Source organism: Anarhichas minor, unplaced genomic scaffold, assembly GCF_050575085.1.
Source record: "Anarhichas minor isolate MPS153535 unplaced genomic scaffold, ASM5057508v1 ptg000047l, whole genome shotgun sequence".
NCBI classification, from domain to species: Eukaryota; Metazoa; Chordata; class Actinopteri; order Perciformes; family Anarhichadidae; genus Anarhichas; species Anarhichas minor.
Genome location: NW_027466493.1, coordinates 497940 through 522500, shown reverse-complemented (window position 1 = coordinate 522500; position 24561 = coordinate 497940). Strand labels below are relative to the sequence as shown.

The following is a 24561-nucleotide window of genomic DNA, read 5'->3' as shown; positions in this document are numbered from 1 at the left end:
TGTTTTTAGAGAAACGATTAATCACCAAAAACGTAAATAGTTACAGTGTGATGAGGTGATGAAGTGATGAGGTGATGAAGTGATGAGGTGATGAGGTGATGAAGTGATGAGGTGATGAAGTGATGAGGTCATGAAGTGATGAAGTGATGAGGTGATGAAGTGATGAGGTGATGAGGTGATGAGGTCATGAAGTGATGAGGTGATGAGGTGATGAAGTGATGAGGTGATGAAGTGATGAGGTGATGAAGTGATGAAGTGATGAAGTGATGAGGTGATGAAGTGATGAAGTGATGAGGTGATGAAGTGATGAGGTGATGAGGTGATGAGGTCATGAAGTGATGAGGTGATGAGGTGATGAAGTGATGAGGTGATGAAGTGATGAGGTGATGAAGTGATGAAGTGATGAAGTGATGAGGTGATGAAGTGATGAAGTGATGAGGTGATGAAGTGATGAGGTGATGAAGTGATGAGGTGATGAAGTGATGAGGTCATGAAGTGATGAGGTGATGAAGTGATGAGGTGATGAAGTGATGAGGTGATGAGGTGATGAAGTGATGAGGTGATGAAGTGATGAAGTGATGAGGTGATGAAGTGATGAGGTGATGAAGTGATGAGGTGATGAGGTGATGAAGTGATGAGGTGATGAAGTGATGAAGTGATGAGGTGATGAAGTGATGAGGTGATGAAGTGATGAAGTGATGAAGTGATGAGGTGATGAAGTGATGAGGTCATGAAGTGATGAAGTGATGAGGTCATGAAGTGATGAGGCGATGAAGCGATGAGGCGATGAAGCGATGAAGTGATGAAGTGATGAAGTGAGCGAGTTCTTCCTCAGAGCGCGGTCGTCAGTGGCTCATCTGTGAAGGCTTCCAGTTCATCCTGATGAACCAGGCCGACGCCCTCGTCACGCTGGGAGTCAGTCCCGGGTTCAAGGTCTGCTCTTATTGTCTATTGTCTATTGTTCTTCTGAATGACTCCAGCTGATGAGTCCTGTTGTTTCAGGACCAGGTTCTGTGTCAGCTGTGGAGGATCTACCTGCAGAAGAGCCGGCAGGCGTACGTCAGCAACCCGACGAGGACGAGCCGGTTCAGAGTGGTGAGTTCACCACACACACACCTGAGCATCTTATTATTATTACTACTGTTATTATTATTAATATTAATATTATTGTTATTGGTAGTAATATTATTGCTCTTAATATTATTGTATTATTTTATTATTGTTGTTGTTATTATTTATTATATATATATATATACATATATGATATTTCTATTTTCTTAGTCTTACATTCTATTAGAGTAGCATTATTATATCATAATATTATCCTCTCTGTCATGTCTGTTAATGATGATCTCATATAAAGTGTGTTGAGGTTTATAATGTTCATCCAGATCTCTCTGAGTTATTGATTGATTGATGGCGAGCAGCTTGTGTCTGATGTCTGCGTGTTATTGATCTGAACATGGAGTCAGTGGGACGTGAACCTTCTCTCCTCAGAGAGGTCCTGACTCTGACTCTGACTCGGCCGAGGCGTCCGTCATGACGGCCAGTGAGACGGACGGAGACACGAACCCCCCGAGCACCGCCGGCTCACACGCAGGTACGCTCAACATGTGTTATTACTACATACCGTCACTTAAAGCGTTTCATACTCTGGGGTTCCAAAATGAAATGAATCATCTTTTTAGTTTTAGGTTTAAAATCAGAGCAGCTGCTCATGTTTTTATGGAGAAACAAGATTTAAGTGTTTTATTCTTTAAGCATCAGATTTGTGAAATGAAAAGAAACCATTTATTTTACAGAATCACGTATTAAATATTCAAAACTCTTAGTTATCATCTGAACTACATGATGATGTTAAATGATTTCACCTGATGTCTGCAGGTTCATTAATAATTGCAACGTACTTTAATGTTCGTGGTGAAAATAGCAGCTTCAGTTTCATTTGTTTGAGTGAAATCAGCGCGTTTGTACGATTTGTTCAGTAGCAACATGTGACCACAGGGAGCTCCAGTGATTGGTCGATGTGTTCGGGCTCTTTGGACGCCGCCAGCTACCTGACGGGTCGGTTGAGGAGGAGTCGACACAGTCTGATGAGCATGAAGAAGACTTTGGCTCTGATCCACCTGGCTCTGGTCTGGACCCGCCAACCACTGACGCTCAGCGACCTGCTCAGGTAACAACACACACACACACCTGCTCAGGTAACAACACACACACACACACACACACACACCTGCTCAGGTAACAACACACACACACACCTGCTCAGGTAACAACACACACACACACACACACACACACCTGCTCAGGTAACAACACACACACACACCTGCTCAGGTAACAACACGCACACACACACACCTGCTCAGGTAACAACATACACACACACACACACACACACCTGCTCAGGTAACAACACACACACACACACATCTGCTCAGGTAACAACACACACACACACACACACACACACACACCTGCTCAGGTAACAACACACACACACACACACACACACACACACACACCTGCTCAGGTAACAACACACACACACACCTGCTCAGGTAACAACACACACACACACACACCTGCTCAGGTAACAACACACACACACACACACACACACACCTGCTCAGGTAACAACACACACACACACACACACACACACACACATCTGCTCAGGTAACTACACACACACACACACACACCTGCTCAGGTAACAACACACACACACACACACACACACCTCCTCAGGTAACAACACACACACACACACACCTGGGCCCCGTTCCTCGTACGTGGCTAACTGAGTTAGCCGGATACTTTTCAGGATAAGATGACGTAGATCAGGCTTTTCGGTTCCACGAAGCAAGTTTGGCAAAATCACCATGGCAACACATCCATAAGCTTGAAGCTGCTCCAGCGCAGGCTAACTGAAGGTAGCTGGATAAGCTGCCACTCCCCCGGAAAACATGGCAGCTCCTGTCATATACGGTAGTCTAATGCGCTTGCGCATCTACCGGGGGTTATACGGGAGTTCCAGAAATGCATGTAAAGTGAGACACACGGTGATCCATTAAACCAGCTGAGCAAACTAAGAAGCCTCTATTGCATTAATGTACAGCTCCCTTCATCAGAGATCCACTGATGAAGGAGGATATTAGTTAGATTAGCGTTTTATAGGGAGAGAGTTCTTCCACATCGCCAAGATCCGTCATCACATCATGATGACTTCCTGTACGAGCGCTATCCATTCTGCCCACAAGGAATCATTTATTTACAGAGCTTCTGGAGCATACATTGAACACCACACGCTGCAGCCGAGCATTGACTCTCACACACTGGATGCAGCCTTGAGCTGTTCTGCGAGTGGTACATTGTTGTTCAGTGTCGGCGATGCGGAGAACATGGGGAAAGCCGCTGCATGCCGTGCTGTTGGTGAAGTTTATTAGGCGCTTAATAAACTTATGGATGTGTTCATTACATCACCATGGCACATATTGTACTGACTCAGCATTCTGAGTAATGTGTGTGTGTTAGTGTTTACTTGCTCTCATGTCCTCTTGATGGCTGCGTTGCATACATGAGGGTTAAAGCACTCATAATGATATGACAGTGTTATTAGTACACCAGCATATCATTACTGTAGAACATGATGAAGGTGGACTCATGATAAGAACAGAGAGAATCACACTATTTATCTTCACTGCTTCAGTTGATTGAATGTCTGATGATGAATAATACACACACACACACACTGATCCGCCCACACACAGATTCACACACACATATTCAAACTGCTAGTTCTATATGGTGATCTACACATACATGTATATACACATATATAGTACATGATACATGAGGGCATACAGTACATATGTCCTCATATTAATGAGTATCAGTTAGATGCTCTTTGGGCTTGTTTTTATCTTATTCTGAAAGAGTTGAGATCATTATTGTCGCTATAGATCTCATTGGATGATGCATTCATGAAGCCTACTGCCAGCAGCTCATTTAAAGACATATCATCTGATTGATTGGGGTGATGAGGCATTAAAATGAGCCGATACATTTACAACACTTACGCATTTAACTTGTCTGTGATATTCTGCGTGCTTCTTGTCTAGCCCTCGCAGCGGTGGAGGTGTTATATTTAGCCGTGATTATGGTCTTGAATTCCTCATATGCGTTCATGATCATCTCCTGCTCGTCAGCGGAGTAAAAAGAGGCTCTTTCTTTGACTTTATTTAACATTGTACTGTTAGAAAATCATGGTTTCGGTGATCGACGCTTCCCCCTTTTGAAGTAGGACGGGCACGCGCAATTATCCTGATCATGATAGTCTGGTTCCAATTAACGAGACTGTTTGAGAGGATCAGCCTTGGAGAAACCAGATAGCCTGATGTCAATCATCTCGTTAATTTAGGCTGCTAACAGGACATTTGATGGACTTAGTTGAACCACGTACGAGGAACGGGGCCCTGCTCAGGTAACTACACAAACACACACCTGCTCAGGTAACTACACACACACACACACACACACACACCTGCTCAGGTAACAACACACACACACACACACACACACCTGCTCAGGTAACAACACACACACACCTGCTCAGGTAACAACACACTCACACACACACACACCTGCTCAGGTAACTACACACCTGGATATTCGATAAAGACGTTTTCATCCTTTTTAAAATTAATTCTTGATGGATAACACTGACACACACACATTAACCACATTAAGTGAATACTGTTACACGTGAAGTATTCCTTTAATTGATTAATTGGAAGTCTTGTAAACGTCAGGTGTTGTTCTCAGGCTGGTGAATGAAGGTCACGTCCCGTACGTGAACGCGTACGAGGAACTTCCTGATGAGATGAAGCTGGAAGGCAAAGACGCTCTCCTCTTCAGAGTCGAGGTCAGAAATCCATCAGCTCCTGATACTGAATGCATACTGTGATCAATCGTATATCTAAAGGGTCAGTTCACACACATCCTGTGGTGTCTGTGATAGTTTGATGCGCCCAATAATCATGAAGTGGAAAGAGAGATGAGTACTGGAGTGAAGTTAAAGTTTTGGTGCACTTGTTTTTCTCCACAGAGTGTCCCTCCCCACCGGGTGGTGCATAGGGATGCTCGTGCTCTCATTCTGTTCTTGCAGCTTCCTGCTTTTCCTCCAATCAGCCGGCAGAGTCTTTTGCACCCGTCTCTGCTTAGCCTGCGCTACCTGATGGACGCCAACCTGCCCGGTAACAGCAGTACTAATACTGACAGTACTGATACTAACAATACTACTGACAGTACTGATGCTAACAATACTACTGACAGTACTGATGCTAACAATACTAACAATACTACTGATGCTAACAACACTACTGACAGTACTGATGCTAACAATACTAACAGTACTACTGACAGTACTGATGCTAACAATACTACTGACAGTACTGATGCTAACAATACTACTGACAGTACTGATGCTAACAATACTACTGACAGTACTGATACTAACAATAATACTGATAGTACTGATACTAACAATACTACTGACAGTACTGATGCTAACAATACTACTGACAGTACTGATGCTAACAACACTACTGACAGTACTGATGCTAACAATACTACTGACAGTACTGATGCTAACAATACTACTGACAGTACTGATGCTAACAATACTACTGACAGTACTGATGCTAACAACACTACTGACAGTACTGATGCTAACAACACTACTGACAGTACTGATGCTAACAATACTACTGACAGTACTGATGCTAACAATACTACTGACAGTACTGATGCTAACAACACTACTGACAGTACTGATGCTAACAATACTACTGACAGTACTGATGCTAACAATACTACTGACAGTACTGATGCTAACAACACTACTGACAGTACTGATGCTAACAATACTACTGACAGTACTGATGCTAACAATACTACTGACAGTACTGATGCTAACAACACTACTGACAGTACTGATGCTAACAACACTACTGACAGTACTGATGCTAACAATACTACTGACAGTACTGATGCTAACAATACTACTGACAGTACTGATGCTAACAACACTACTGACAGTACTGATGCTAACAATACTACTGACAGTACTGATGCTAACAATACTACTGACAGTACTGATGCTAACAATACTACTGACAGTACTGATGCTAACAACACTACTGACAGTACTGATGCTAACAACACTACTGACAGTACTGATGCTAACAATACTACTGACAGTACTGATGCTAACAATACTACTGACAGTACTGATGCTAACAACACTACTGACAGTACTGATGCTAACAATACTACTGACAGTACTGATGCTAACAATACTACTGACAGTACTGATGCTAACAACACTACTGACAGTACTGATGCTAACAATACTACTGACAGTACTGATGCTAACAATACTACTGACAGTACTGATGCTAGCAATACTACTGACAGAACTACTTAGATTCACTTTTTAACCGTTTCCCTCCCAGACGAGCTCCACCCGTGGGTCTGCAGGCTGATGGAGCGCGCTGGTATGGCGGATCAAAAGCTCCACACGTTTGACCGCAGGGTTTTTCCCTTCCTGCCGCGGTATGACGTCCAGACCGCCGCCCTCATCATCGTCACCATGAAGCTCATCTTCGGCCTGGACGACCACACCGAATGGTGACGATGAACGGATCCTTGAATCAATATGTTAATTGATTAATTGATTGCTGAACAGCATTCCTATGAACATCCGGTGAACTCGTCTGATTGGTCGTATTTCAGTGATGTTTTAAAGCCAATCAGGAACAAATCCAGCTGTGAAGCGTTTTCATGCCTCAAGAATAAAATACAAAATCATTCAAACAAAGTTTTAATGAAACAAGAAGGTTGATTTCCTCTCTTTGGTTTTGTGTCTTTTAGGGATTTATCCAGTGAAGCAGGTGAGCAGGACGACGCAGGTGAGTTCTCCTCATTTAAATATTTACTCTTTTTAATAACACTGAACATCTGTGAGGTTAAAGGTCTTCAGTACTTTTCAACCTTTCCCCTCATGTCTTTGTGTCTCAGTGACTCATGCAGACTACACTTAATCTGGTCCAGTACTGAAGGAGAAGGCTGCAGCCGCTGAACAGGCTGTAGAGTAGCTGCTGAAAGAGCTGGTTGTTGTTATATAATATAATATTATAATATAATAAAGTGTCTGACTACATTATTAAGAGTCAGACGGAGCATTGAAACCCTGTATCTTGATCCCGTCTGTTATTGTGTGTCTCGCTCTGAGAAGTCTCCTTCTGAACATCACATCCACATTGTTGAAATCATCTTAATATTCAGCCGTGACATTAAAAAGGTAAAGAAGAGCTTCTCTCTCCGTGTTAGTGGACGTTTAGTGACCGTGAGGAGTTACATTACAGCGTGTTAGCGGCTGCAGCCTTCTCCTTCAGTACTGGACCAGTTCAATAACTGTTAGCATCCGCTAACGTTAGCTCAGCGTTTTAAGATCCAGACATCCGTAAACTAAAGAGTTCCAAAGCACCGAGATCTAAAGTCTGTTTTTGAGCTTCTGTTGTTTTTTAGTCGTTTCTTCGACACATAAGTCGGATATTAAACCTTCAGTCGTGTGTGACAGGAAACCTGTTCAGCCTGAGGAGGTGGTTCAGAGTCGTGCAGGCCGCTCTGATCAGAGCTCAGCTGAGGAGAGACCACGACGTCGCCAGGTGAGTCCTGGACCACCTGGACCACCTTAAACTTTAGTTTCGAGTTGGTCCTTCAAGAGATTTTTAAATAATTAAAATACATTTAAAATCTGTGGTTGACAAACTTCAAACTGTGTGTGTGTGTGTGTGTGTGTGTTCACAGGAAACAGTGGGCGGCTAAGAAACCTCTTCACACCAACAGCAAGAAGAAAAGTGTGGTGCTGAAAAGAAAAAGTAAGATTCTTAGTTTGTAGATCAGCAAACAAATATCTACAAATAAATAAACTAGTGCTGGACAATGATTACAATGTTTAATCGCATTGTTATGGCAAAGTTCAATAATGATTCAAAAGTAGTGTATTGAGCACTTTTATTTTAAAGTCCTGCTATATGAACGAAAGGTCAATAACATTTGGTTTAAACACTTTAAACACATCAGGTTGTTGTTAGCAGCAGTATTCTCTTTACACAGCAGCAGTTATAACACAGTTATAATGATTCTGATCATAGATATTCAGCCGGTGTTCATAACTTTATCTTCATGTGTGTAAGAGATGATATTTAAATATACACCTTGAAAACTGCAAACCTATCTACGTCATGTTTTTATGTTTGTTAAATTCTCAGTAGTGATACTAAATGATGCTTATTATACATATTACAAACAAAACACTTTAAAAACTCTAAAACATAATTTAAATGAATCATTTATTTTTTGCTTTCGTTGGTATTTAGGTCAGACACATGCAACGCTGATTACCGTAATATGTGTGGTATTTGTTATAAATGTACGTTGGTACATAGAGGGTGATAAGAAGCTGTACATGGAGGGACTTAGGACCCAGGGGACTGTAGGTGAAGGAAACAGGAAGAGACGCCACACAAACAGCTGTTCACCACTCGCTGCCCGGTTCTTGTGTTAAAAATGTCCGCTTAATAATAATAAAAATAAACTGCGTTAACGCGCGATAAAATAATTGTCGGCATTAATTAATTAATGCGCTAACGCTATAATAACGCGTTAACTTGCCCAGCACTAAAATGTCTCTCTGTCTCTCTGTCTGTCTCTCTGTCTCTCTGTCTGTCTCTCTGTCTCTCTGTCTCTCTCTCTCTCTCTGCAGGAATAGCAGAGCAGGTGCAGGTCTGTTTTGAGAAGCTGTCATCTCGTCCGGCGGGCGTCAATGGCGTCGACCCGTCCAGCTTCAGGTTCCGTTGGGGGGACGAGGATTCAGACGGACCCGGTCTGCACCAGAAGAAGCTGGACGGAGTTCTGACCCTGAAAGACGGCGTCCCGACTCCCTCTAACTCCACGTACTGGCACCCAGCTCTCAGAGCCTCCCAGTACGTCCTTCCTCCTCCTCTTCCTCCTCTGACCCGTCCCTCCTCTTCCTCCTCTGACCCGTCCCTCCTCTTCCTCCTCTGACCCATCCCTCCTCTCCCTCTTCCTCCTCTGACCGTCCCTCCTCTTCCTCCTCTGACCCGTCCCTCCTCTTCCTCCTCTGACCCGTCCCTCCTCTTCCTCTTCCTCCTCTGACCATCCCTCCTCTTCCTCTTCCTCCTCTGACCGTTCCTCCTCTTCCTCCTCTGACCGTCCCTCCTCTTCCTCCTCTGACCATCCCTCCTCTTCCTCCTCTGACCCGTCCCTCCTCTTCCTCCTCTGACCCGTCCCTCCTCTTCCTCTTCTTCCTCTGACCGTCCCTCCTCTTCCTCCACTTCCTCCTCTGACCCGTCCCTCCTCTTCCTTTTCTTCCTCTGACCGTCCCTCCTCTTCCTCCACTTCCTCCTCTGACCGTCCCTCCTCTTCCTTTTCCTCCTCTGACCCGTCCCTCCTCTTCCTTTTCTTCCTCTGACCGTCCCTCCTCTTCCTCCACTTCCTCCTCTGACCGTCCCTCCTCTTCCTTTTCCTCCTCTGACCGTCCCTCCTCTTCCTCCACTTCCTCCTCTGACCGTCCCTCCTCTTCCTTTTCCTCCTCTGACCCGTCCATCCTCTTCCTCCTCTGACCCGTCCCTCCTCTGGCCGTCCCTCCTTTTCCTTTTCCTCCTCTGACCCGTCCCTCCTCTTCCTCCTCTGACCCGTCCCTCCTCTTCCTCCTCTGACCCGTCGCTCCTCTTCCTCTCTACAGGATGAGCTCCAGACTTTACTCAGAGGTGGAGGAGACGTTGCCTCGGTCCTTCGTCTGGCTGCTGCAGCTCTTCTGCTTCCTGCTGGAGGTGAAGCCGGCGTACCTGTACGAGGAGGTGCTGAGGGTGGAGACGAGAGTCGTAGAGGGAGAAGGGCCCGGGGGGAGGAGGAAGAGGAAGAGGAGGACGGAGACCAGGACCAGAATCAGGACCAGGACCAGAGCTCGGGGAGGACGGGAAACTGGAGAAACAAGATTTAAAAAAAACTGAAAAAAATGCTTCTCTCTCAGGAATGTTAGTCGGTGCATTCAGAGTTTTAACTGCTTTATTCTAGTTGACGCTGTGTGAACGTTTATAAATTATAATCCTGTTTATTTGTGTTAAAATGTTCATTCATCTCTTTTTGAATATTGTCCTTCCTGTATAAATAAAACACATAAAATATTTTTTAAGACTTTAAATGACATTTCAGAGCGATCCAATCACACCAGAGGGATTTCATTTACATGACTCGTCACTTTGTTGCTGTCCTGCTCTCTGATTGGCTGTCGCTTCACATCAGTCAAAGTTAAAATGTTCTCTCGTTTCTTTTGTTGTTGTTTTACCAATAAAGTGTGACTCACCTGATCATCAGAATACTACGATATCATTTTTAAACCAAGAATATGAAAGATCTTATTCTTCTCTCTCTCATCACTGTGAATATTTGTGTTTTTGTGTTTTTGTTTTTCAGGCTGAACGAGACACGAAGAGGCTGCAGAGACTCACACTCCACTGCAGTGGTACTACTACAGGTACAAATACACTGCAGTGGTGCTACTACATGTACAAATACACTGCAGTGGTACTACTACAGGTACAAATACACTGCAGTGGTGCTACTACATGTACAAATACACTGCAGTGGTACTACTACAGGTACAAATACACTGCAGTGGTACTACTACATGTACAAATACACTGCAGTGGTACTACTACAGGTACAAATACACTGCAGTGGTACTACTACATGTACAAATACACTGCAGTGGTACTACTACATGTACAAATACACCAGTGGTACTACTACAGGTACAAATACACTGCAGTGGTACTCCTACAGGTACAAATACACTGCAGTGGTACTACAACATGTACAAATACACTGCAGTGGTACTACATGTACAAATACACTGCAGTGGTACTACAACATGTACAAATACACTGCAGTGGTACTACAACATGTACAAATACACTGCAGTGGTACTACAACATGTACAAATACACTGCAGTGGTACTACTACATGTACAAATACACTGCAGTGGTACTATCACAGGTACAAATACACTGCAGTGGTACTACTACAGGTACAAATACACTGACTAGTACTTCTGTACACACATAAAGGTTCTGATGATAATTCATGAAATGAATAAACCTGTTAGCTCAAATATATTATAAATACTTTATGTATAAAGTAACATGACAAGAAAATACTCCAGTACAAATACTTGAGTAAATGTATTTTCCACCACTACTCCACTACATTTCAGAGGGAGTATTCTCCTGTACATATACCATGGGTTTGAAGTACTTGGTACACATTTGAGGTACTTGTACTTTACTTAGTAATGACGGCATTAGTTATAATAATCATAAGTTAATATTTCTAAATATTTCAAAACAGTAAAATCCTGCTTTTACATTAATGTACTAATACTCTAATGATAGAATATATAATAGTACAACAGTCAGTTTGAATACTTTCACTACATTTTACTGATTATACTGCAATACTTTTACTGAAAGAACATTATACTGTAACAGTATTTTTACTTTGAGGTATTAGTACTTTTACTGTAACAGAGTATTTGTACACTGTGGTATTAGTACTTTTACTATAACATAGTATTTGTACTGTGTGGTATTAGTACTTTTACTATAACATAGTATTTGTACTCTGTGGTATTAGTACTTTTACTATAACATAGTATTTGTACTGTGTGGTATTAGTACTTTTACTATAACATAGTATTTGTACTCTGTGGTATTAGTACTTTTACTATAACATAGTATTTGTACACTGTGGTATTAGTACTTTTACTATAACATAGTATTTGTACACTGTGGTATTAGTACTTTTACTATAACATAGTATTTGTACTCTGTGGTATTAGTACTTTTACTATAACATAGTATTTGTACACTGTGGTATTAGTACTTTTACTATAACATAGTATTTGTACACTGTGGTATTAGTACTTTTACTATAACATAGTATTTGTATTGTGTGGTATTAGTACTTTTACTATAACATAGTATTTGTACACTGTGGTATTAGTACTTTTACTATAACATAGTATTTGTACATTGTGGTATTAGATCTTTTACTGTAACATAGTATTTTAACTGTGTATTATTAGTACTTTTACTATAACATAGTATTTGTACTGTGTGGTATTAGTACTTTTACTATAACATAGTATTTGTACACTGTGTGGTATTAGTACTTTTACTTTAACATAGTATTTGTACTGTGTGGTATTAGTACTTTTACTATAACATAGTATTTGTACATTGTGGTATTAGTACTTTTACTATAACATAGTATTTGTACTGTGTGGTATTAGTACTTTTACTATAACATAGTATTTTAACTGTGTAGTATTAGTACTTTTACTATAACATAGTATTTGTACTGTGTGGTATTAGTACTTTTCCCACCGTAGAGGACTTGAATGATAAAAGGATGCAGGTGTGTTGAATATTAATATTTTTAGTGAATATTTCTCTGATGGAATCTTCAGACTCAGATTGTTTGAAGTCACTCGAGGTGAGAATGTAAACAAAGTCTCCAGAAGTCGTCTGAGGACGCGTTATAAATATAAGTCTGTCTGGAGCTGGAATGAACCAGCAGCTCCTGAACGCACCGCTGTGAGGTCACGGGAGGTAACAGCTGCTCTGTAGTATCGCCATGGCAACAGCCGCAGTATATAAAGGAGGGGGGGGTGATGTCCTCATCTGACATCATCGTCTGTGTGCTGCTGAATTATTATTTTAATGTTTTATTTTTATGTTTTATTTTTATGTTTTATTTTTTCGTTTTATTTAAATGTTTTATTTTTTTTTTATTTTTTATTTTAATCTTTGAGATAAAACTTGTTCACTGAAACGACCTCGAGAGGTAGAATCAGGTCACTGCAGCATCAGAGAGAACAAAGAGAACAATACATTATATTATAACTATATTATAACTCTTATTTTAAAACATACTAAAAAAACAGCATTTTAAATGAGTAAAGTTTAACCGTTTTAATATCTGATACTTTAATAGAATGTTTAACATAATTTAAGGACACGAGTACTGCTCTGTGGAGGAAGAAGTATTCTTATACTTTACTGCAGTAAAGGTACTAATACCACACTGTGAAAATACTCCACTACCTGTATGTACTCCTGTAGTACAGTAAAAAGTACAATATGTACCTCTGAGATGTAGTACAGTAAAAAGTACAATATGTACCTCTGAGATGTAGTACAGTATAAAGTACAATATGTACCTCTGAGATGAAGTACAGTATAAAGTACAATATGTACCTCTGAGATGTAGTACAGTCAAAAGTACAATATGTACCTCTGAGATGTAGTACAGTCAAAAGTACAATATGTACCTCTGAGGTGTAGTGGAGTAAAAAGTATGAAGTAACAGAAATGTAAATACTCGAGTTAAGTAGAAGAACCTCACGTTTGCACTACAGTACACGTCGTACATGTACATGTAACTGTGGCAGACGGCTGTTAATTGAAAAGCAAAACAAGGTATTATGTTGCTATAAATACTTGTTTCATGTTTGTGTCTCTGATGATCCTTCAAAAACAAAACTTGAAGGTAATTAAGTCAAGTAATACGTGAAGTTTATATCCTGTTGAATATAACATTTTAAAAAGTAACTCCAGCTGGCAAATATCACAGTTATCAGGAACAAACGTCAGCTGAACTCTGGTTTCATCTCGACTGCAGAAAGAAGGAAATAGTTTGAGCTCTGACGTGTACACACACACACACACGTACACACACACACACGCATACATGTACAGTACATACTCAGGGTGGGTGTGTCTCTGGTCAATGAGGTCGTTGCTGTTTGCTTTGGAGGGAAATTACATCTGCTGCTCAGACCAACTGTTCCAGAAACTCTGGGACTAAACTCAAAGAACTAAACTCAAAGGACTAAACTCAAAGGACTAAACTCAAAGAACTAAACTCAAAGGACTAAACTCAAAGGACTAAACTCAAAGGACTAAACTCAAAGGACTAAACTCAAAGAACTAAACTCAAAGGACTAAACTCAAAGAACTAAACTCAAAGGACTAAACTCAAAGGACTAAACTCAAAGGACTAAACTCAAAGGACTAAACTCAAAGAACTAAACTCAAAGGACTAAACTCAAAGGACTAAACTCAAAGGACTAAACTCAAAGAACTAAACTCAAAGGACTAAACTCAAAGAACTAAACTCAAAGGACTAAACTCAAAGGACTAAACTCAAAGCACTAAACTCAAAGGACTAAACTCAAAGGACTAAATTCAGATACTTAATTCAGATACTTAATTTAGGACTAAAGTAGTATTAGTAGTAGTAGTAGTAGTATTAGTAGTAGTAGTAGTTTTAGTAGTTGTAGTAGTATTAGTAGTAGTAGTATTAGTAGTAGTTTTAGTAGTTGTAGTAGTAGTAGTATTAGTAGAGGATTTATTTAGTTTAAAACTAACCTCTGACCTCATTCTGAGTCTTAACTTTAGAGTTGTGTTTCCTCCGACAATGCAGTGCAACATCTAACATTATTCTGCTCTGACTTCATCCTGTAAAACAGCTGAGAGCTGATCATCATCATCTTCCTCCTCCTCCTCTTCTTCCTCCTCCTCCTCTTCCTCCTCCAATAAAGGACAGTTCTGCCTAGAAACCGTTTTTCTTTCTTTACAGACGGTCACATGACCTGTGTGTTTATTTTTCCTTTTTTTATTTCACAACCTTGCTGAACTTGAAAATTAAGATGAACCGGTGTCTCCTCTCCTCTCCTCTCCTCCTCTCCTCTCCTCTCCTCTCCTCTCTTCTCCTCCTCTCCTCTCCTCTCTTTCTCTCTGAGTGATGAAGATGTTGGTTCATGGGGTGAAGTGAGGACTTTTCTCTCCTCTTCATCAAACACTTGAGACACGAATCACAAACCAGCTCTTTGTCTTCATCTCAGACAGGAAGACGTATCACCTCCACCTTCCTCACCCTTCCTCCTCCTCCTCTTCCTCCTCCCCTCTTCCTCCTCTTCTTCCTCTTCCTCCTCCTGGTTGTTCATGTCACAGTGATGATGGTGATGATGAAGATGGCCTCCCGCCGCAGCTTAAAGGGTTAACATGCAGCCACAACAAAGGAGCCAACATGTGCACGAGAGTGTGTGAGGGAATGAGGGAGGAAGGGAAGGAAGGGAGGAGAGGAGGGAGGAAGGGAAGGGAGGAGAGGAGGGAGGAGGGAGGGAGGGAGGGGGGTTTAGCCCCGCCCTGGAATTCTTTACTGGAGAGGCTGTTTACAACCTCGATGCATAGGAGTCCCCGAGTTCATCGGCCTGGGAGGAGGAGGAGGAGGAGGAGGAGGAGGACGGAAACGGTACAGGAAGAAGACAATGAGGAAATGTGTGGAGGGCCTCTGATTCTCCCTTTGTCTGATTCCTCTCTCTTTATTTGATTGTTTCTGTCTTCAATGTTCACACGTCTGAGTGCAGGAAACAACCAATAAACCATCAGAATAAAAGAATATACTATATACAGTATAAATCATAATAAACCTGTTTCTCTCCTGTTTAATTTGTTTTTATAGAAGCGTAAAGAACACTAGAAATATGTATAGATATATAATATATATATATATATATATTATATATAATATATATATAGATATTATATATATAATAGATATAAATATAACATATATATAATATATATATACGGTCGATTAATGAGCACAAAATAAACAGAATATAAAAACATCAAGTTGATAAACATTTATTTTAGTGCTGGGCAAGTTAACGCAGATAATTATTCTGTCTCTCTGTCTGTCTCTCTCTGTATTTGTTTGTCTGTCTCTCTGTCTCTCTCTGTATCTGTTTGTCTGTCTCCCTCTGTCTCTCTCTCTCTCTCTCTCTGTCTGTCTCTCTGTCTCTCTCTCTCTGTCTCCTTCCCTCCCTCCCTTGCGCCTCCCTCCTCGCGCTTCTCCCGCCCAACCTTTCCCCCAGTTGGAGCGCGCGCTGCCGGGTTCAGCGAGTTTACTCTGACACCGCTGACTCCCCTCCTGGCCACGCCCCCGAAAGCCCCGCCCCCCGCGTCTGGCCAATCGCGTTGCCGGACCACGAGTACCGATCACGCACCGCCTCGTCTGTGATTGGCCGCGGCCCGCTACACCTTTGCCTCTGATTGGCTGCGTGTTACCAGACCGCCAGACTGCTCTGAATGTTGTTTCTGTGTTTTATTTTTTCTGTAATATATGTTTGTGTTGTGAGTGACTCCACTCAGCGGAAGACAGGCGCGTTTTATTGTCTCGCGCTCCTGTCTCTGCTTTACTTCCTCTTCCTCGTGCGCCCCTGTCAGGTGAGTCTTCCTCGCGCTCCGGCTCGTGTTTTTTTATTTCTTCTTCTTTTATTATTAACAAGTTGTTTGCACGTTTTATTTAAAAACACCGAGCTGTTACCTGTGCACGTTCACAGCGGCACGCGCTGCTCCCAGGTCTGCTCGTGCATTGTGGAGCTGGTTTATCTGAGGTCAGACTGAACCCAGTGGCTCCTGTGTGTGTGTGTGTGTGTGTGGTGTGTGTGTGTGTGTGTGTGTGTGTGTGTGCACAACAGTTGCATCGCTGTGTGATAAAGTTTGTTTTTTTACTAGTTTTTATTGTTGGTGAGTAGAACTGATTCTAGGCTTTTATTGCAGCTTATTATACATATAATATATTTATATATATAAATATCTGACAAAGTGACAAATGTCATTATCAGTCAAACTATAATAATGATGTAATAAAAGAAAGCTCATATGACAATAACATGTAACTGTCACAATAACTGAATTAATATCTATTTACATTATTTTGTCAGTTAATATGCATCTCATTAATTCTGGTGTTTATAGTCAGAAAATAGTGAAAATGTCCGTTTGAAGTTTAACTATATTACATGTTTTATATATTTAAAATAATTTAGTGTAAAATCAAAGAAGACTAAACAAATAAACATTTGCTCACTAAGTGTCAGAACATTTGAATACTGATCGATCAATAACATTTGTATTTATTAATCTGTGTGATTGTGGATAAATGTGTCTGCTGTGATGCGTTTGTGTGATCTTAAGCGTGGGAAATTACAGCGCCGGTGACGAAACGGTGTGTTGCAACAGATTGACTTTGTTGTTCTTCCAACTACACTTCGTGTTTGGCGCTTCCTCTCTCTCTCTTTGGGGTGAGACGGTGCATGTTAATGAGGGAGGATGTGGGGGCGGGGCTTGTTTGGAGGGGGGGTGTAATATCTAGCACCTCCCGTCATCTATTCTGGGTGCAGGGGAGGTTCCCGTTCAGGTCTGAGCCAGACGCTGTGTTTTTTATACATCTTATTGTGGTAGGGCAGCTCAGGAGGAAGTAGCAAACAGTGACATCATTGGTCATTAAAGGGTGGTGTGCGCTTTTGTTCCCAAAAGGAAGAAGAAGAAAGGAACAGGAGGATATAGACTGCTGGTTGATGACCAGCTGTTGAGTTTGTTGCAGTAAAAAAAATGACGAGTCGGTGAACATTTTGCATCCCTGAACAGAACTGTTGGACATATAATAACAAAGAGAAATGTCAGAGCATCAGTGTGTTTTAATTTGAGAAGGGACAGTCCGGGAGCTAAGGCTGATCCATGTCCACAGCGCCATTTGGGATCCCAACTCATAACTCATTTACATCATTAGCGGTTAAACTTTTTGGGCACGAAAGACCATTTTCATTCGAGAAGTACCAGAAATAATGTGTGTACTCGGCAGCACACATTTGGAGTCCCAACTCATATTTACATTTCCTGTGAAGATACTTTATTTTAAACATTTTCTGGACAAACAACCTTATGAATCATCGTGTTCATGTTAGAAGTACAGAACCACGAGGCAGACAGCAGAACACATTTGGGATCCCATCACAACTTTAAGTCTACAGATGTAGTCGTGTAGTGATGACCTCATGTTGTATCAGCAGGATATATTGATACATTTTAGACTTCTGACCTCGCCTCGTTAATTAAATAAAACCTGCAACCCGACCCGTCTGAGATCAAACATGTTGTCACCGGGGGGGGGTGGTGGAGGACTCAAGAGCAGACAGTCAGATGCAGTGAGTACTGGAACACAGCAGGGAATCCACGGACGAGACAAGAGACGAGGGGAACCAGGCAGGACGAGACAAGAGACGAGGGGGACCAGGCAGGACGAGACAAGAGACGAGGGGAACCAGGCAGGACGAGACAAGAGACGAGGGGAACCAGGCAGGACAGGCAGACGGGCGGGTTGACATGACAATGATCTGGCAAAGAGTGACTGAGAGGCTGGAGTTTATAAAGTGGCTCAATCAGAGGCAGGTGAGGGGAGTAGGCTGAGAGAAGGTGACAGGAGATAAGATGACAGGAGATAAGGGGACAGGAGAGAAGGGGACAGGAGAGAAGGTGACAGGAGATAAGATGACAGGAGATAAGGGGACAGGAGAGAAGGTGACAGGAGAGAAGGTGACAGGAGAGAAGGTGACAGGAGAGAAGGTGACAGGAGAGAAGGGGACAGGAGAGAAGGTGACAGGAGAGAAGGTGACAGGAGAGAAGGGGACAGGAGATAAGGGGACAGGAGATAAGGGGACAGGAGATAAGGTGACAGGAGAGAAGGTGACAGGAGAGAAGGTGACAGGAGATAAGAGGACAGGAGATAAGGTGACAGGAGAGAAGGTGACAGGAGAGAAGGGGCAGAGACCTTTTACTTCTTTTGCATTTTCAAAGATAACATTTTTTTTTTGTGATCAAATTTGTATTGATATTCAAGATATGCATTAACAAAATCAACCATAAATTACAATGAATACACACACATACATATATATATAGATATATGCACACATACGCCCCCACACACACAATTGCCGACGCCCACCCTCATGACACATCATATAACTCGGCAAAAGATCAAAAAGTTGTTGTTTGATTCTGACTAACATCTGGTTGAGATGTTTATTGACTCAGATTTTAGCTCTTTGATTCCTGTTTGTTATGATGGGTTCTCGTCATATTTGAGTTTGACTCTCGTCTCTTTGTCTCTTTGTCTCCTTGTCTCTTCGACTCTTCGTCTCTTTGTCTCCTTGTCTCTTCGACTCTTCGTCTCTTCCTGGTCGTCCTCCAGGTGGACGGCCGGACGGTGACCACCATGGAGCTGAAGCTGTGCGTCGAGCACCACGACCTGGAGGCCGCCGAGGCGCTCGTCAGCATGAGCTTCTGGGGTCAGAGGTCGCACAAGTCCCGCCCACTGACCCCCACCTCCGACTCCTGTGACTCCACCCACCTCCACCAGGAGGGGGGGGGACGCCGCCAAAGACCTGATCGCCCTGTCGTCACTGGTGAGGAGCATCATTATAGTCACGATCAATAATTCACTTTATCTCTGTTATTAAATAAATGGAAATATTTCATATTATATTTTAATAGTATATTAACATTTAATATAATTATATATTTATATATAATAATTTAATTTATAGGGCTGCAGCAACGACTATTTTGATAATCGATGAATCTGTTGATTTATTTTCTTAATATTTTCTTTTATTAAAATAACATGATGTACAGTGCAATATATAAACATGTATATACTTATATATAAATATATTTATATAATGTATTAATAGTTATTATAATAATATAATATATAATTATTATTATCATACTCGTCATTGGCTGCCATGAAAAGTAGCTAAATGTTCTGTTGATTGATTGAGTGATTGATTACATGGTTTCCTCCATCAGTGTATGACTCCGCCTCACAGTCCGAGCTTCGTTGAGGCCTCCGCCACCTCCACCCTAAGCCCCGCCTCCAGGCCGGTCTTACCCCGCCCTCTCCTCGTCGCCGGCCCCGCCCTCCTCCTCAGTGACTCCTCCTCCTTCGCCGCACAGACCTCAGCTCTTCCACCTCAGACGGAGTCGTCGTCCCGCGTGGCTCCGCCCACCAGAGCGATGGTCACCAGCGTCATCCGCCACACTGCCGACAGCCTCGGCGTTCCTCCGCCGACGGAAACCTCCACGCCGCCTCAGCCTCCAGAGACACTTCCAGAGGAGAAGGCCGGACCTCCTCCTCCTCACTCCTCCCCGATCTCCTCCTCCCCGGTCTCCTCCTCCTCGGTCTCCTCCTCTCCGGTCTCCTCCTCCCTGGTCTCCTCCTCTACGGTCTCCTCCTCTACGGTCTCCTCCTCTACGGTCTCCTCCTCTCCGGTCCTCTGCCAGGTTTTCCCGGTGAGCAGCCGGACCGGGATGATCTCCGCCTTCGTCCAGGCTCCGGTTCAGGTGCAGACTCACCTGGTGGGCTCCGCCATGCCTCAGGGGACCGTGATGTTCGTGGTCCCCCAGGCGACACAAGGCCCACAGACCCAGATCATGACGTTGGGCAACACTAAGCTCCTCCCCCTGGCGCCGGCCCCCGTTTACATGCCGACGGGAGCGAGCGGCGGCGCCGCCTCGCAGGTCGACTTCTCCCGCAGACGAAACTATGTCTGCAACTTCCCCGGCTGCAAGAAGACCTACTTCAAGAGCTCCCACCTGAAGGCTCACCTGCGCACACACACAGGTGAGACATGATGTCACTTCCTGTTTGCTTTTGTTCTCTGTCCACTAAAAAAAGACGTAGCTACAGACGTGGGGACAACACGATGATGTCAAGCAGGTTTAATGTTTAGCCTAGCGTGTTAGCATGCTAATGTTAGCGTGTTAGCATGCTAACGTTAGCTAACTGTCAGTAAACACAGTTCAGACTGATTGATGACGACGCTGTGATGAAGAGGATCAATAAGTGATGACATCACCATGTTTACTTTGTGATCAAAGAGCATTAAAAATAAAACTAGCTGAATAACTCTCCTCCTCTCCTCCTCCTCTCCTCTCCTCTCCTCTCCTCCTCTCCTTTCCTCTCCTCCTCTCCTCTCCTCCTCTCCTCTCCTCTCCTCTCCTCTCCTCCTCTCCTCCTCTCCTCTCCTCCTCCTCTCCTCCTCTCCTCTCCTCTCCTCTTCTCCCCTCCTCCTCTCCTCTCCTCCTCCTCCTCCTCTCCTCTCTTCTCCTCCTATCCTCCTCTCCTCCTCCTCTCCTCTCTCCTCCTCTCCTCCTCCTCTCCTCCTCCTCCTCTCCTCCTCCTCTCCTCCTCCTCCTCCTCTCCTCCTCTCCTCTCCTCCTCCTCTCTTCTCCTCCTCTCCTCTCCTCTCCTCTCCTCCTCTCCTCTCCTCCTCTCCTCCTCTCCTCTCCTCCTCCTCTCCTCTCCTCCTCTCCTCTCCTCTCCTCTTCTCCCCTCCTCCTCTCCTCTCCTCCTCCTCCTCCTCTCCTCTCTTCTCCTCCTATCCTCCTCTCCTCTCCTCCTCCTCTCCTCTCTCCTCCTCTCCTCCTCCTCCTCCTCTCCTCCTCCTCCTCTCCTCCTCCTCCTCCTCCTCTCCTCCTCCTCTCCTCTCCTCCTCCTCCTCCTCTCTTCTCCTCCTCTCCTCTCCTCTCCTCCTCCTCTCCTCTCCTCCTCCTCCTCCTCTCCTCAGGTGAGAAGCCGTTCAGCTGTCACTGGGAGAGCTGTGATAAGAAGTTTGCTCGGTCTGACGAGCTCTCCCGTCACCGCCGTACTCACACCGGAGAGAAGAAGTTTGTGTGCAGCGTGTGCGACCGGCGCTTCATGCGCAGCGATCACCTGACCAAACACGCCCGGCGTCACATGACCGCCAAGAGGGCGTCGTCGTGGCCCGCCGAGACCCGGGACCTCCACAAAGTGGCCCTGCCCAAGGGCCAGAACAGGGGCCCCGCACTTCCTGTCGGCGTGCTGGTCTCCACTGCCAACTGACAGGGCAACTCAGGACCCCCCCCCCCCCATCGAGGGCGGGGCTTAAAACTGTGACTGTCAATCAGCTCCACATCTGGAGGATCGTTTTTCTACAAATCAAAACTCTGCTGGTTAAACAAAGTGAAGACGGTCGCTGAGCTCCGGCTGCGTCTACGTCCACTTCATTTTCAACGGGTTACTGTGGCATGAAGACGGTGCTACAGACTCACCGGCGCCCCCTGAGTATGAAACATTCATTACGCTAGAGGAAAGGTTGTGTTCTGTACGGTGGCCTGAGTGGGACATCTCAGCTGTACTTTGAGCCTAATGCTAACGTTAGCATATTAACATGATTACATCTGATGCTACGTCAACGAGCTGATGTTTAGAGTGTTAACAAGCTCACAGTTAGCATAACACTTAGCTCGTTAGCCAACTTTAATATGCTGACATCTGTACAGTTAGCATGCTAATGTTAGCATTTAGCTTGGAAGTGCGGCAGATTTGTTAAAAGTTAACGTAGCTGGATGTAAGTTCTAGTTCAGCTTTAGTTTAACCAAATCGACCCAGAAGTTTCCACATTTTAAAGTTTTTATACTTGTATAAGCGTCATTGTACTTCATATTCCAAGTCAATACATAAACAGATTTGAACACTTGTTTAGTGTTTTCATGCGTTTCAAAACACTTAATTTACCGCCACGGTTTTCAGAATAAAGTAAACTTCATGCCACAGTAATTAAACAATAAAATGATGAAGATGAAGATGAAGGTGTTCCGATGTTGAAGCGATGTAGACGGAGCCGGAGGACCGAGCGAGCATCTCGTTCTGCTCAGGACATTTTAATCCCAACCAACTCACCGGAGGAGGAAGAGGAGGAGGAGGAAGGTGACAGGCTGCTATTCATCCACGGACAGAAACAAACAGAAACCTGACATTGCACTGGATTTCTTTGTTTTTGTATAAACATGTTTACTTCATGTGTAAATGTCACGTTTAGCTAAATATTAATATTATGCACTCTTTTTATTATTATTTTGCCAAAGCCTCCGTGTATCGTGCGTGCTTCTATTGTTGGCCGACTTCTGTTCATTTGTGACTGTAAATATATTGTAAATATATTGATATCTATATTGAATGTTAACGTGTATTCCAATCTGCATTTATTGATCTGTTAAAGATGTCAGTGGACAGTGTTCCTCACTGTGATACTACCTACTATTCTTTGCTTTACACGTTATAATTATTATTTAATAAAACATTTGTTGAGGACAAAGTGATGTTTTTGTTTTTTGATAGCTTGATTTGTCCCCTAGCGTAGCCAGTAAGAAAAATACCTCGTTATTAAATGTTATTCTCAATAATAAAGGCTTATATTGGAATAATCCTCATTTCTGGACGTTTGCCTGTAAGCGATGGTGAAGAATATGACTTTTATAATAAAACGTTACCACGAACATGTTGTCTTTCTCACTTCTATCAAGAAACAGTTTGTTTTATTTTTAGGTTCGTTTAGATTAAATTATCAAACAGTAGGATGTACTACAGGATGTAGTTAGCTTAGCTTAGCATAAAGTCAGGTAGAAAGCAGAATGTAGTTTGCTTAGCCTAAATACATGTAGAAAGCATAATGTAGTTAGCTTAGCTTAACATAAAGACTGGTAGAAAGCAGAATGTAGTTAGCTTAGCATAAAGACAGGTAGAAAGCAGAATGAAGTTGGCTTAGCTTAGCATAAAGACTGGTAGAAAGCAGAATGTAGTTAGCTTAGCTTAGTATAAAGACTGGTAGAAAGCAGAATGTAGTTAGCTTAGCATAAAGACAGGTAGAAAGCAGAATCTAGTTAGCTTAGCATAAAGACAGGTAGAAAGCAGAATGTAGTTAGCTTAGCATAAAGACAGGTAGAAAGCATAATGTAGTTAGCTTAGCATAAAGACAGGTAGAAAGCAGAATGTAGTTAGCTTAGCTTAGTATAAAGACTGGTAGAAAGCAGAATGTAGTTAGCTTAGTATAAAAACTGGTAGAAAGCAGAATGTAGGTAGCTTAGCCTAAAGACAGGTAGAAAGCAGAATGTAGTTAGCTTAGCATAAAGACAGGTAGAAAGCAGAATGTAGTTAGCTTAGCATAAAGACAGGTAGAAAGCAGAATATAGTTAGCTTAGCTTAGTATAAAGACTGGTAGAAAGCAGAATGTAGTTAGCTTAGCTTAGCCTAAAGACAGGTAGAAAGCACAACAACACACCTCTGAAGCTCCTGATTAGCATGTTTTAGCTTGTTTCATTTGTAACAAACAGAAATATAAAAAACATAATTTGAGTTGTTAGCTATATGCTAAGCTAGGCTAACTAACAGTCCAGCTCAATACTGAACTCACAGACACCGAGGATCTCACTCCAATACACAGTACAAGTATACACAACAGGTAATACACATTTTAAGTATACAGTGCATGTAGTACAAGTATAGAATACAAGTATACAGAACAGATAATGCATATTAGAAGTATAGTGTAGAGGTATTACACATTACAAATATACAGTATAGGTAATACACAGTACAAGTATACAGAACAGGTAATAAATATTACAGTACAGGTATTACAAATGTACGATAGGTACTATATAATTATATGGACATTTTCTTTAGACATT

General features: G+C 42.8%; 1 protein-coding gene and 1 pseudogene across 1 annotated transcript in view; both read left to right on the top strand.

Annotated features, from left to right (window-relative positions):
- The window catches only part of taf1b (TATA box binding protein (Tbp)-associated factor, RNA polymerase I, B), a 13110-nt gene extending 2647 nt beyond the window's left edge, over positions 1-10463 (top strand). Inside the window, exons 4-15 of the mRNA XM_076112184.1 lie at positions 836-933; positions 1003-1095; positions 1498-1600; positions 2005-2176; positions 4831-4930; positions 5114-5261; positions 6522-6696; positions 6940-6977; positions 7649-7736; positions 7879-7949; positions 8837-9056; positions 9839-10463. Coding sequence (XP_075968299.1) covers positions 836-933; positions 1003-1095; positions 1498-1600; positions 2005-2176; positions 4831-4930; positions 5114-5261; positions 6522-6696; positions 6940-6977; positions 7649-7736; positions 7879-7949; positions 8837-9056; positions 9839-10106 — 1574 coding nt within the window. The 3' untranslated portion in view covers positions 10107-10463. The remainder of the gene's footprint in view (positions 1-835; positions 934-1002; positions 1096-1497; positions 1601-2004; positions 2177-4830; positions 4931-5113; positions 5262-6521; positions 6697-6939; positions 6978-7648; positions 7737-7878; positions 7950-8836; positions 9057-9838) is intronic.
- A 5830-nt stretch (positions 10464-16293) lies between these two features.
- On the top strand, positions 16294-23370 carry LOC142971607 (Krueppel-like factor 11; annotated as a pseudogene).
- The last annotated feature ends 1191 nt before the right edge of the window (positions 23371-24561 follow it).